The 14,662-nt window shown below is 45.4% G+C and overlaps 1 protein-coding gene across 2 annotated transcripts; it reads left to right on the top strand.

The window, feature by feature from the left end:
* Nucleotides 1-2,803: 2,803 nt before the first annotated feature.
* LOC126488064 (sialic acid-binding Ig-like lectin 5) lies at nucleotides 2,804-11,010 on the top strand. 2 transcript variants are annotated; one of them, XM_050121262.1, is made up of 9 exons: nucleotides 2,816-2,999; nucleotides 3,062-3,445; nucleotides 3,605-3,883; nucleotides 4,066-4,113; nucleotides 6,700-6,948; nucleotides 7,035-7,337; nucleotides 7,604-7,691; nucleotides 7,899-8,001; nucleotides 9,440-11,001. In XM_050121262.1, exons 1-9 carry the CDS (start codon nucleotides 2,963-2,965, stop codon nucleotides 9,629-9,631), a joined length of 1,683 nt encoding a protein of 560 aa, XP_049977219.1. In that variant the 5' UTR covers nucleotides 2,816-2,962; the 3' UTR covers nucleotides 9,632-11,001. The 2 variants fall into 2 exon arrangements, with proteins under 2 accessions (XP_049977220.1, XP_049977219.1); XM_050121263.1 differs by lacking the exons at nucleotides 3,605-3,883; nucleotides 4,066-4,113 and having other exon boundaries at nucleotides 2,804-2,999; nucleotides 9,440-11,010.
* Nucleotides 11,011-14,662: the final 3,652 nt, after the last annotated feature.

The raw sequence follows: 14,662 nt of genomic DNA, 5'->3' as shown, positions 1-14,662 counted from the left end.
CTACATCACTAACCCTCTGAATTCAGCACAACAGCATAGATGGCCTCCTGGCTAGATGGGTAACCTTGTAAAAGACACTACCTCTCCAGGACTTATTTTACCTCTCTGTAAAATGGGTAAGATGATAAGTGTTTTCCTGCTAGGGAGAGTATGTTTATTGATTGGATGAGCAGCAGTAACTGCTGTGTTGATGCCTTCCAAACCCTTCATGGAAGGAGAGTGAGCATATGTCTTATAATGAGTGCTCTGCATGATCCTTTTTATTTCCTCGAGTCCCCTCCCTGTGGCCTGCTGTGACTCTCTTCTCTTCATACAGACTCCACAGCAGGACTCCAAGATGCACAGCCACCTGAGAACCCAAGCTCCTCCCAGAAGACGCTCACATTCTCACATTAGGGACATAGCGAGACCGGCATTATGCCTCCCTCACTTTTGTGGGGTGAGGCCTCAGCAGGATCCGTCTCCCCAGGATTAAGAAATCTGCATACATTCAGGAGCATTCAGGGGCAACCTCTCATCTGGAGCACCTGTGTCCTCTGTCCCCAAGGATGTCTACAGCCTTCTCTTCCCAAAAGGCAGCAGGTTACGCTGCCAGGTGTGACGTTCACACTGTTGAAATTGTCCAACTTTGCAGTAAAGCACAAGTCTGTGCTCCTGTGTTTATCAACAGAGATGCTACCTCCTCTGTGTCTTTGTCTCCTGTTCCGTCTATTTCTCCCCTTTGTCTCTGTGTCTCTCTGTGTCTCTGTCTTTCTGTAGATTGTAGATGTGTCTCTGTCTCCCTGTGGATGTGTCTCTGTCCGTCTCTGTCCCTGTCTTTTTCTCTCTGTGTGTATATGCTACTGCCAATGTGTACCCATGTAGAGGTTAAAAGCCAACGTTCATGCCTTTCTCTATCATTCTCCAGCTTATCTTTTTGAAGCATGGACTCTCATTGAACCTATCCCTCAATCCATGGAGATACCTAATGTCTCCGTGTCCACTCTAGGATACCCCTTCCTTCCCGTGTGTATCCATACCCTTCCTCCAGCAACACCCATGACCATGTTGTCACTTTCTTCTCCTTAGAAATAGCTCAGAAGCAGGTGCCTGGGAGCTGGAGCAATGGTTCAGTGGTTAAGAACGTCCCGCTCTTGAACAGGTCTTAAGTTCAGTTACCAGTACCCAGATCAAGTGACTCACAACTGCCAGTTCCAGAGAATCTAATCTCCTTTTCTGACCTCTACAGATGCCAGGCACATGTGTGGTGCACATAAACTGATGCACACATAGATATTTAAAAATCATTTTTATTTAGAAGCAAGTGTTTGGGTATAGGTAGTAGATAACAATAGGAGCCTGTAAGCTTCCCCCTGAAAAAAAAAATATTAAAGTAGTAACAATCAGATTCAGAAAAAAAAAAAAGTCCCAAATTTTCTGGTAGCACTCTAATCATGATGGGATCCTAATGCCAGCATTCATGGCAACGGCTAAAAAGACTAATGGAATGGTCTGCTTCTATCTCAAAAGTATCTGATGCCCACACTCTACCCCTGCTTATGAGATGGGTTATAAGGAGAGTATGGGTACACTTCTCCACCTAGTGGTCAGAACATTACAGAGTGACTGGCAGACCTCTGGTACAGAAAAGATGGTGTTGGCTTACTCCCTCCTCCTTTCCCTGAGCACAATGATAAACCTCAGAAGTGATGCAAGAGGCAGCTGATGAAGACTCCAGTGTGTGTTGTCAAAGCCAGTTGGTTAAGGACTTAGAGCTGAGGAGCAGAACAGAAGAGGAGAAACTGTACCCCCATCACACACACCTCTTACCAGAAGAGTCTTCAGATCCCATCTATTCACTGAGACCGCCCAGTGTCAGGCAGCGGTAAGAGCTCATGGGCTCACCCATCTCCTGTGAGGAACAGGAGACTCCCAACAGCATCATGCTGCCGCTTCCTTCCTTCACTGGGGGTAGAACCGGTTTCTTCAAACGTTCAGTATAGACCGAGGAGCAGTAGCTCTCTAGTAATTCTCCTTCCTTCAGCACCAGACTGGAACTGCTGTGATATCCAGCCCGGTGAAGTAGCAGCTACCAGTTTTTCGTCCTCGCTACTGTGAGACAAGCATTGTCGGACTACCCACATAGAACCATAGTCTACCAGCTCAATCCCTTTAGAAAGCCCTGACTAACATACCATATGCCAGTGGATGATCATCATGGCTATGTTAACACCGTCCCATAGACTGAGATCCTAGACTATACGGTGAGCTGAGAACATTCTACCAACTCTTACTCTATTTATTGCATACCCTGTTAGCCATCAATGGGTCTCACCACAATGGACTGTAATTTCAAACTCTGAACCAAAATAAACCTTTCTTTCTTTAAGCTATTTTGTCAGGATATTCTCTAACAGCAACAGAGCAGCTGCTTAGGCAATGAGTGTCCCTATTGCTTCATACATTAAAAAAAACTTGATTGCATTTATTTTTTATTGTGTGTGTGTGTGTGCTCACTATGGTATGAGTATGCCACCATGCATAAGTGGGGGCAAAGGACAACTTATGAGAGCCAGTTCATCCTTTCCACAATGTGGGTCCTGGGGATCACACTTAGGTCATCAGGCTTAGTGGCAAGTGCTTTTACCTGCTAAGCCTTGTCCCTGACCATCAGACTAACAAGAAACAAATGGCACAGATAGGGTTCAGGAGCAGAGGGTGTGTCTTTCTCACTGACTGTGACTCCGCGATACCCCACGTGAAAAGTGGAAGTGTTTGTTCTCCAAGGGCTCTGACGACCTATGGGCGGAAAGTTCCTTCTCTGTGGTCAGTTGCTCTCTTTCCTCATTCCTGGACTTGCAGGAGGACGTTGTCTCAGTCCTGTGACATCGAAGCCTGTCATTCTCTCCTCAAGGACCGCCTCAAACTGACCAAGACTCCTTTCTCCAGCCACCTAGAAGAGCCCAGAATCTTCCACTGTGTGATGCTGTGGCTCCTGTTGCTGTGTCTGCTCTGGGCAGGTGAGTAGGGATAGCTATAGGGCTGGTGGAACAGGACCGAAATAACTCTCATTTATTTGCAGGGTCCCTGGTTGAGACGGCGGAGTATGAGCTCAAGTTGACCCCCAGTTCGGTAACAGTACAGGAGGGTCTGTGCATCTATGTGTCCTGCCAAGTCCGTTTCCCGGCTTCCAGTAGTTCTGCTTTTGGCTACTGGTTCCAGGAGAAGGCCGATCCAAACAACCACCCTCCAGTGGCTACAAATAACCCAAATCTACCAGTTCAGAAGGAAGCTCAAGGTCGATTTCATCTCATGGGGGGCCCAGATACCCGTAACTGCTCCCTGGAGATCAGAGACGTGAAGAGAAGTGACACACAAGTCTACTTCTTCAGGGTGGATGACGGTAACAAAGTGAAGTACAGTTTTAAGGTTCCGAAGAACTTGATGCTCTCTGTGAATGTGATAGGTATGTGATGAGGGCTTGTGTGGGGGTCCTTGTCCCAAAGCTCTGGGTGTCCTCAGACCAGATAACGAAGCTGACTGGGGGGGGGGGTAGCCTGACTTGAAGTGGAGTCACACATAGTGATCCCCACCATGTCTTGTGTCCCTACCTCTCTCTGTCCAGCTCTGACTGCGACCCCTAACTTCCAAATTATGCCTACCCTGGTGTCTGGCACTTCCACCCAACTGATCTGTTCTCTGCCCTGGGCTTGTGAGAGGGGAACACCCCCCGTCTTCTCCTGGATGGCATCTGCCCTCACCTCCCTGGGCCCTGGGACCACCCTCTCCTCAGAGTTGAAGCTCACACCCCAGCCCCGGGACCACGGCACTAACATCACCTGTCAGGTGGCCTTCCCTGGTGTTGGTGTCACTGTGGAGAGGACTGAACAACTCAATGTCACCTGTGAGTGCCAAGCCAGAAACCAGGGTTTGGGGGGATGGGATAGTAAGGTGCAGGATGGAGTGGGTAGAACTGGGGGATGGGTCCTGAAAGCTAGGAGTGTGGGGGAAGAAAAGAGCACGGGGGGTGAAATGCCAGCAGCCACCTCCTCTCTGAAAAGAGAACGGCCGTATCTGTCTGCCCAGATGCTCCACAGAAGCTGACCATCAGGGCGTCCCGGGCAGAGAACACAGGTAGGGCGAAGTTTCTCCTCCCTGGGATGGGTGCAGGAACTACTGCCCCCAGAGATGAGCAGATGTTCTGGAGCTCAGGCAGGAAGAGGTTCAGGGTGGAGAAGGGGGTGATACGGTATCCCCTCTCACTTCACCCACACATTGCACTCTCCCTGAGATGCCCATGGCTTCTGTGTTTCTCAAGACACAGATGGTAGTCTCCAGTGCCAAGACTGTGTCTTCATTCCCAGCCTGCCCTCATTCCCCTTTCCCAGCTCCCTTCCTCTCTGTGAGGTGATTTTGTCAAATTTGGTGTGACATGTATCTTATTCTGCCTCCACCTCTGTAACATGATAGAGGAAGTGACTTCTAGAGCAGAAGCAGGCTCCTTACCTCTGAAGGTGCTCCTCTGTCTGCCTGGTTCCTGGTAATGGTATCCTGCCTGTGCTACAGGTGGTCTTCTCTTTACCCCTGTCTTCAGACAGCAGAAACAGACCACACAAGCACTCTGCTGTCTTATTATAGCCCCATTAATTCCACCATCGGCACATCTATTCTACGATCTCATCTACCTTAATTACCTCCCAGTTACTGCTATTATATTGGTGGTTGGGGCTCCAATATATATGGATTTTAGTGCAATATAATTTTGCCCATATAAAAAATTAATAGTAATAGCTTTTAGTGTCTAATATTCTCCTGTCTCGGTTGACCATACACAGGTAGTCTTGTATGCACATTTAAACACACACACACACAAACACAAACACACACTGAAGCCCTGGGGTAGGAGGAGAAACATATCTTCTTCACACACTACAACTTTATCAATTTCTTCTTTATTTATTATTTACTTATTTATATAGGATGGAACTAAAGCACTGGGCTGCACTCTAAACCCTTTGTTAATAAAGTTCCTAAAGAAACTAACTCCTGGCAAAAGTCAAGGTTAGGGATTGCAGAAGCAAAGCAGCTGATCCCCACCCCAGACACTCAGTTGCAAAAAGAGACAACAGACCCTGGCCCCTGCTAGTCTACAGGAAACTGCTAACTTCCTCATTCTGCTCTTCCCGTTTCCTGCCCTTGGCCATCAAACCCCCAGCCTGAAGCATGTAATCTACACCTTCCTGAACTCTGGTCTCTGTATTTCTGAGTTCTGTTCCCTGATCTGTAACCCATGTACAGACACCCTCTGGCATTAAAATAAAGCCTGCCTGCCCTAATATTTGAGGTTGTCTAAAGTCTCACCTCTTGCTTCTTCATATAAACTTAACTCTTACTTATCTTTACGGTGCCTTCGTGGTCAAGCCTACCCGGGCACAATACATGTGTCAAGCAATGGCAAGTGACTGAATTAATTTTTTCCCCTTAGACGTAGTTTTCTTAGAGACTTTCTTGTTCACACATATTAGTAACTCCGTGGTTTTCTAATGATATGATAGCACATTTACCCTCTTATCTCTTGACAGAAAACTGGCATTCCTTGACTTTTATTCAATAAGTGACTTACAAGAAAACTTTATTTGCGTGACCATGTCTATAAAATGACTTCCTGAGGTAGAAAATTCCAGGTCATTTGAATTTCACACACATGCTGCCAATTTGCACAGCATGGACTTTGTCTTATGCATATCCCAGGAACGGTGTCTCTCTTAACCAGCACCCCACCCTCCCTCGTGCCACAGATGAAGTCACGGCACCGTAGTTTTCATTCTCTTTATCCTCTCAAGAAACCGAGTCTCTTTTGTGGTGTTTAAGTATTGCTTCTGGGCTGTGGCTGTGCCTCCGTTGGTAGAGTGCTATCCTAGTGTGCAGGAAGCCTCGGGTGAAATCCCCAGCTCTGCATAAGCTGCGCATGGTAATTGCACTCCCACAAACCCAGCACTTGAGGGGTGGAGGCAGGAGGCTCAAAAACTCAAAGTCACCCTCATCTCCATAAGTATGAAGCTGCCTGAGGTAAATAAGACCCTCTCTCACGAAAATAATAATAACAATAAGTTGTATTGTGATAATTTCCAAATTATAACAATAATAATTTCCAAATAATAACAATAAGTCTTCTGTGATAATTTCCAAAGTCATCTGTTCGGTAGGTGAAGGGACTTCAGTGCCCTACAGTTAGCGTAGGGCGATTTTGTCTCACCATGGGCAGAACACTATGGCATTGTCCCTGGACAGCCCCACTGTCTTTCACATTCTCCCTCAGCTGTCCTCCTCCTGGAAGACCTTCTTGTCCTGAGAATCTCCCTGAGCTTTGGAGACAGATCCCCTATAAAAGCGACCACATCCTGTACCATGCCTGCCTTAGGCACCTACTACTGGGACTGTGAGCTCCTAGGACGTAGCTGAGTTAGGCAGGCCTTAGTGAGACGCCCTTGAGAGACAGAAGGACAAACTCTCCAGGGCAAGTAAGGCATCTAAGTTGGCAGAGAAGACTGGAACCTAAAGTAGTTCTGCTGGTCTCACACTTCTAAGAGATACTGACTATCCACTCTTTAGGGTGTGAGGCCATCAGCCAGCAGAAGAGAAGACAGGTGTGGTAAAGGGAGGAGAGAGAAAGGCAAAAGCCCCCTGTGATGGGCTCAAGCCTTCTCTGTGCCTCCTCAGAACCTGAAACCCTGCACAGTGGCTCATCTCTGCATATCCAAGAGGGTGAGTCCCTGCGCCTGGTCTGTGCTGCCGACAGCAACCCCCCTGCCATGCTGAAGTGGGAGCAACAGACCCAGAAGCACATCCAGCTCTCCAACGAGGAACTATGGCTGCCAAGGGTGGAGTTGGAAGACCATGGAAAATATGTCTGTGGAGCTCAGAACAGTCTAGGTGCTCAGGTGGCCTCTGTGAGCCTCATCATAAGGAGTGAGTTGGAAGATCATGGGGGTGGGGCATTGCAATCACAGCTTGGAAAGCCCCTGTGATGCCTCTCTTTGTGTTCCATTCTCCAGGTTTTCTACAGCTGCTGGCACCCTCCTGCTCCTGGGAAGCTGAGGGTCTCCACTGCAGCTGCTCCTCCAGAGCCTGGCCCGCCCCCTCCCTGCGCTGGTGGCTGGGGGAGGGGCTGCTCGAGGGGAACAGCAGCAACAACTCCTTCCAGGTCACCTCCAGCTCCTCAGGACCATGGGCCAACAGCTCCCTGATCCTCAGCAAGGAGTTCAGCGCTGGTCACAGACTCCGTTGTGAGGCTTGGAACTACAATGAGGTTCAGAGTGCCACTGTGTTGCTGCTGCCAGGTCAAGAGGTCACAAAGGGTAATATCTGGGTTGTGCAAGACGTCTGAGTGAACAAATTGGGCTGACTTGGCTTAACCGGGGCTAGTGTTCACAGTTTCCTCTCTATTGAGTTGGTAGGAGGTCTAGGGATAGGAAGCTGTACATGCATACACCCATAGGGAAGAATGGACCTAGACCAAAGTGGGAGTGGACATTCTTGTAAATAACGAGCTGCAGAAAGTTGGCTGCTAAGATGATTGCTTGAGAGGAAAACTTTCCATCACCCAGGCCTTTCTTGTTAACAGACAAACCAGAACCCAGTATAGGAGTGCTCCAAGGGGCCGTGGGAGGAGCTGGTCTCATGGCTGTCTGCCTCTGCCTCATCTTCTTCATGTGAGTGGTGGCCCCATTCGGTAAGGCCTCTGCTTAAAGAACCATGAAGACCCAGCCAGGGTCAGGGTTAGCAGGGTCTGTTCAGATCATGCAGTCCCGTGCACTGAGGATCTCTAACACAGAGCAGCCCCCTTTGTAGACCCTGTGCCTAGTCTGTCCTGGTCTGAAACTCCATCCATCAGAAAACAAACTGATCTCTTTATCCAGCGTGAAGCTCCTCAGAAAGAAATCAGCCCTGAAAGTAGCAAGCATCGAAGGCAATCCTCCTGCTGGGAGCCCTGTCTCAAGCATGATTTCGTCTGGCATTTTGGTGAGATACCCTACCCAGGTATCCAAACTGAGCTTGTGTTTCCCCAAATGTCTCCCCAATATCCAGCTTTTCTTCTGCATCCACAGGCTGAGGACCTGGCATTTGTCCCCTCCTCTACTTCCTGCTACCCGTATTTACACAGGACTGCCTATTATTACTGTCAGCAAAGCTCTCCCCACATAGCTACTTCCTGTCAAGTCTTCACAGCCTTTCCCTGGGCCTCGGTGCTGTCTTCATCAGCCCAGACTTAACTTTCAGAAAGGAATTCCAAACACAGCGGCTGAGTTCGGCTTGATCCTAACAGTTCAAACGCATGTCATCAAACGCATGTCATTAAACAGTACTAGAATGCCAAGTGGGCATGGTGGGCAGACCTCAGCATTCAGGAGGCTGAGGCAGGGGTATGGGGAGTGCAAGGCCAGCATGAACTGCCTAGAGAGTTGAGGGCCTACCAGGGACTATGAGACACAAATGAAATCAAACGTGAGAAGAGAGAGCCAGGAATGGGGCTCCACAGTGAACTTGCCTGGTATCCACCAATGAGAAACAGGCTGTGGCACAGATGTGGAGCGCCTGCATAGAGCCTACCAGTGAGGGCTCCGTTTGTGACTAAGGTTTAGAACCACCTGGGGTGGGGGTGTGGATCAGAGTTGGAGGGCCCGCCCAGCTAAAATATCTCCAGCTCAGGCAGGCAGACCTGCCTTTTGTAGTCTCGATCTTCCCTGCTCCCTCCACATACTGTGAGCCCCACCAGAGCAGGATGGGTCTAATCCTAGCTTTTTGAGAGCTTGCTGTAATTTCCCGCTTCTGCCCACCAGATTACAATTAGATTAAGTTTTCATTTTATTTTGAAGTTTGACTTATGATTTGGGGGTTTCTGTGTAGGCCAGGCTGTTCTGGAACTCACTGTGAAGCCAGAACTTGTCCCAGACACAATCTTCCTTCTACAGTCTCCCAAGTGATAGGATTGCTGGCAGACACATCTGGCTTTTCCTTCATTTGTTTGTGACAATCTGATGCTGTCTTTTGTGAGTTACTTAGCCTGAACCAGACTATGTTTATATCCATAAATGGGAAAGAAGGGGGTTGTGAGGACTCAGAGAGCTAATTAAAATTAGCTGGGGATGGGGTGCATCATGTTGTTAGAGTCCTTGCTTACTATGTGCAGGGTCCTGGGTTTGATCACAGTGCTGTGGATGCTGTTGTGTGCACATAGGTATATCCTGGGGGAACGTAGGGAAGGGGTGTAGACACATACTCATATTCATGTTCACACGTCATCAAGTTAAGGTAATGAGTGAAAGCATGGAGTGAAGACTCAGGAAATGCACGGGAAGTAGATCATGAACAAACACACAGCTAAGCCCCAAGTGCCTTTGGTGATTTTTGATGCCATCTGTAAAGTCTTGACTGATGCCCTTCTATAATTGGGTTCCAGGGTCACCTGAATGCATCAGAGTCACAAAACCAGAAAGATCGGCCACCTTTTGCCACAGTCCTACACACTCTCGCGGATGAGCCTGAACTCCACTACGCCTCCCTTTCCTTCCATAACCTGAAGCCCAGGCAGCCTCAGAACACGGAGACCATCAAGTCTGATTACACCGAGATCAAGATCCGCAAGTGCTGACACTCCTTGTGCCAGGTGTCCCAGCACTGCCTGGCGTCCCAGGAAGGCATGGCTGAGGACAGCGTAAGTTAGGGGCAGATTGTGATGATCAGTGGCTTCCTAAGCCAAGGGTTATGAAGGGGCAGGAGGGAGTCTTAGGAGGAATGAAGGTCACAGGGTTCCTGGGTTCAAGTCCAGATTTAGTGTTATTCCCACAGCAGCAGCCTTTCCTCGTGTGGCCTCTCTTCATTCTCTGTAAAGTAGGGTCGTATTCATAAGGTGTGACAAGGAGAAAATGCAATGTTTATTATTAATTGTGTTGCTTTATGTTGCCTCGGCAGTGGGAGAAAATTCTGACATTATTACATACTTGAATTTTACTTGTATATTTTAAAGAATATATGTTAATTCTTAAAGTGATTCTGTTTTTCGTTTGTTTGTTTGGTTAGTTTGGGGTTGGGGGGAGCTTCTATTGGAAATAGATTCTTTCTTATACAGTATATCCTCATTACAGTTACTGCTCCCTCTATTCTGCTCAGTTCCTCCCACCTCCTCTCCCATCCAGATCCAATCCACTCCCTTTCTGTTTCATTAGAAGAGAACAGACTTCCAATAGATAACAACAAAACATAAAATAAAATGCAATAAGCTAAAACAAAACCATCACCAAAAGTTGGACAAGCCAAACCAACAGAAGGAAAAGAACCCAAGAGAAGACACAAGAATCATGCACACACTCAGGAGTTCTATAAAAATACTAAACTGAAATTTTTAGAATATATGCAGAGGACCTGGTGTAGACTCATGTAGGCCCTGCTTGCTGCTTCAGTCTCTGTGAGCTTCTGTGAGATTTGCTCAGTTAATTCAAAGGGCCTTGTTCTCTCCCTGGCTCTTACACTCCTCTTTCCAGCCCTCTTCCACAGGGTTCCTTGAGATCTGAGGGGAGAAATTTGATGGAGACATTCCATTTAGAGTTGTTTGTTCCAAGATCTCTCCCTCCCCGCATATAGTCTGACCGTGGGTTTCTACACCTGTTCCTGTCTTCGGCAGGGAAGAGATTCTCTGATGACGGCACTGATCTAGGAGTCCAGCAGGATATCATTGTTGGGTCTTTATGTGATGTGGGTATCAGGGTAACCATGGCTTAGTAAAATGAATTGGGTGATGTTCTTTCTGTTTCTATTTTGTAAAATAGTTTGAGGAGTATTGACATTAACTCTTCTTTGAAAATCTTGTAGCATTCTGGGTTAAAATCATCTGAACCTGGGCTTTTTTTTTTGATTGGGAGATTTTAATGACTTCTATTTCACTCAGGGTTACAGTTCCATGTAAGCTGCTTATCTGATCTTGACTTACTTTGGTAAAGAGTATTGTTCGTATAAAGGTTAATAAAGTTTGTCTCTATGATTCTCTCGAATTTTCCATGTCTATTACTGAGTCTGATTTTTACTTTTGCTTTTGTTAATTTGGATATTATCTCTCCACCTTTTAGTTAATTTGGATAAGGGTGTGTTGATCTTACTGCTTTTCTCAAAGAACAACTCTTTGTTTCTTGGATCTCTGTAGTGATATGTAAGTAAAGTCGTTGTGTCTACTTTGAGAGAAATGTTTCAGGAAAGCTTTGTTATGATTGGGTTAATCAGTAGAGACTGAGAAATTGTTTTGAGACTGTCTAAACCTAGAAGAAATGTTTCTCTGAAGTCTGCACTTGGTGCTCTGTGGGAGCTTGAAGCTATACCAAGCTTGATCCTAAGACACTTCTGGTAGACCTGGAGTTCTTACATTTGATGATGGCTTGACATCATCAAAAGAAACTGATATTTTTATGAGTTGTCTGCTCTCACGGGCAGCAGAAGCAAGCTAACTCTGGTAGCTGGAACTTTCTCCAGCTCCAATTAACCTTGTATATATTTGAATAAAGTGACTGAAGTGAGTTAGTTGGGTGTCAGCCTTTTCCAAGAAGGTGCTACCCTCTGCTTCTTCGGAAAATGAAAGCTTAGCATATTGGTGAGCTTCTCTCTCTACTGTGGCACCTATGACTAAACAACCAACAATAGTTCTCATGTTTCTATTTTATTGATTTCAGTCCCGAGTTTATTATATCTTGCCATCTCCTTCTAGGTGATTTCTTCTTTTTGTTCTAGAGCTTTCAGGTGTGCTGTTAAGTCACTAAGGATGATAACTCTTCAGCTTGTTGTTGTTGTTTTCATGAAGGCCCTTAACTCTATGAGCTTGCCTTTTAGAACCACCTTCACCCTGGCCCTTAAGTTTGGGTATGTTGTGTCTTAATTTTCATTTAATTCTAGAAAGTTTTTAATTTTTTTCTTAATTTCACCCATGACCCATTTTTTATTCAGTAGAGAGTTGTTCAATTTCCACGAGCTTATAAGCATTCTGTTATTTATGATGTCGACATCCAGCCAACTGTGGTGATCTAGTAGGATGTATGGAGTTATTTCAGTTTTCTTGTGTTTTTTAAGACTTGCTTTGTATCTGAGTATGTGGTAAATTTTGTAGAAATTTCTTGAGTTTCAGAGAATGTATATTCTTTAGTGTTTGGGAAAGATATCCTGTAAATAGCTGTTAGATTCATTTGTTTTTTAATCTCTGTTAGTTCCAGCATTCCTGTTAAGTATTTATCTGGTTGTCCATTGATGACAGTGAATTGAACTCTCCCACTATCAGTGTGTGGGGGTCAATATGTGATTCAGGCTATATTAGAGTTTCCTTTACAAACTTGGGTGCTCTTGTGCTTGGGGCATAGATTGTAAGAATTGCTGTGTCCTCTTGGTGGTGTTTGTTTCTTTGTTTTCCTTTTATGAATATATAGTGTCTTTACTATCTCTTCTGGTGAGTTTTGGTTTGAAGTATATTTTGTCAGATGTAAAATGGCTACACCACCTTGTTTCTTAGGTTCATTTCGGAGACCAGATTCAACAAAGATACCACTTACCAGGGTAGGGTCATGGGGATTAGAAAAATAAGTAAAGAGAATGAAGACGTGAGTGAAAATAATACAACAAAGCCAGGCAGTTGTGGCGCACAGGTTTAATCCCAGCACTCCGGAAGCAGAAACAGGTGGATCTCTGTGAGTTCAAGGTCAGCCTGGTCTCCAGAGCTAGTTGACAGCTAGTACTGTTACACAGAGAAACCCTGTCTCAGAAAATCAAGAAAGAAAGAAAGAAAGAAAGAAAGAAAGAAAGAAAGAAAGAAAGAAAGAAAGAAAGAAAGAAAGGAAGGAAGGAACATAGGATAGTACCAGGAGGGAGTTCCTGTGAATGCTGAAATCATCCATGTTTAATTTCCATTTGATTAAAATACCCTGACCCCAAAAGGCAGGAATAAGATAAAAACTACAATAATGTGATACAAGGAAATGAATAGACCAGTTGAATATTGTAGGCTACATTCTTAGTTAAACGTTCTGTTGCTCACACCCTAGACCAAAACATTCTGAAGCAAACCACTCCCTTGGTGGAATCCACAGTTATCTCCCTAAGGGAGTAGGAACTTAGTTGGATCCTTAGACTTTTGCTCGAAGTTGAAACAATCTACTTCTCAATACCTGGAATATCTAGGTATTAGCCACACCTGTTGACAATAACCTTGAGAAAGCCGAACTAAATCAAGGTGGGGCCTTTGTTTGCTGTAGAAACGTAATAACCTTGGAGAAACAGAAGTTCCAACTCTCTGACCTTTGATGGAAATAGGCTCCTGTTTTCTGGGCTCCACATAGTCCTCCCTCTTTATTAATTTTAATAAAGCCTTGCTTCTGCAACAGGACAGATGATCATGTCTGCTTAGGTATACATTTTTCCAATTTTTAGACTTATCTGTCTTCAGTACGTGCATTTTAATCCTGCATGCCCATTGTTTTAGGCACCTGGGGTGGGGAGGAAGGATCTCACTTGTCTATGACTGACTGGGACCTCTGCAAGCAAAGGGTTAAGGGAGAGTGTACCTCTGGGCTCTGCATCCCTGAGCCAAGTTTCTGCCAAGTCAGTTCATTCAGCAATTAGATGATGGTAAGTAAGCAGGTAATACTTTGTGCTACACATACATCTGTGGCTATAGTATCGTCCAATTAAAGTAGTGGGGGATCACCAGGACTGGGAATGTCCTTTTGAATTGGTCTAGGGTGTTTTTTTTAAACGTTTTTTAGCTAAACTTGTCTCATCAAACATGTCAAATCTAAGGACTCATTGGTAATGTACAACTTCTCTTAGACAAGTTCTAATCTTTTTTTGGTCAATAACATCTTATAGTGAACTAAAGCAGTTACAAACATTAACAGGTCAATACCATAACTTAAGTGTGGAAATTAACAATAAACACACAACTTATCAAATCATAATTTTCTTAAATCTGTTCTAATCAAAAGACAAGAAAAGGTTTCTGTGATGGATGAGAGTCCAATTGCCATGGTTGCTCTTAAGTAACTGTCCCTGAGCCGCAGCAAAACTTTAGGCTATCTTCCTCATCTCTGAACAGGGAAAACTGAGGTCTCAGTTCTCAAGTTCTTTCAACATTTCAACAGCAGATTGAACATCTCACTGGCAATCTGAGTTATGTGTCCCAAAGTATAAAACAGCCAAATGTTCAGTTGGAATTTTTGGACTGACTCTAAGGTAAACAGAATCCACTAGGTCTGGATGTTTGCACAGCATGTCCATCAAGAGCCCAAGAATCGCCATCATCACAGTCTTCCTTCCCTTCTTGGCCTGCAGCATGGTGGTATGAGGAAGTCAGGAGCGCAGGCTCTCACTTTGACTCTTTGTGGGAGCATTAGCAGCTACGATGTCATCGGGGCTGGCACCCTTCTATTGTACATGCACTCATCTCATCAAGCTTTATTTTCTTTCTGTGAATGAAGCACAGACATATCTTCTATCCCAAATTAATACAGGGTTAGTTCCTTTCCATAATCCAGTGCAAGGATCTTTTCACCTTGTTTAGTGAAAATCACATTGGTGCCATCATGCCAAAATTGTCTGTCCATGGCAGACTGCTTACAGACATCCATACTGAAGAAATTTGAGTAAAAAGTGCACA

Source organism: Alexandromys fortis, unplaced genomic scaffold (genome assembly GCF_014885135.2).
Source record: "Alexandromys fortis isolate MF-2015 unplaced genomic scaffold, M_Fortis_MF-2015_v1.1 scaffold_161, whole genome shotgun sequence".
Classification (NCBI taxonomy): domain Eukaryota; kingdom Metazoa; phylum Chordata; class Mammalia; order Rodentia; family Cricetidae; genus Alexandromys; species Alexandromys fortis.
The sequence above is the reverse complement of the archived record's forward strand: the minus strand, read 5'-3'. Positions and strand labels throughout refer to the sequence as shown.

Bases quoted from the DNA above. Each gene is read 5' to 3' on its own strand.
- LOC126488064 (XM_050121262.1), top strand. From the start codon at position 2,963: ATGCTGTGGCTCCTGTTGCTGTGTCTGCTCTGGGCAG. The intron at 3,000-3,061 runs GTGAGTAGGGAT...ATTTATTTGCAG, and splicing joins GCTGTGTCTGCTCTGGGCAG to GGTCCCTGGTTGAGACGGCG. The intron at 3,884-4,065 runs GTGAGTGCCAAG...CTGTCTGCCCAG, and splicing joins TGAACAACTCAATGTCACCT to ATGCTCCACAGAAGCTGACC.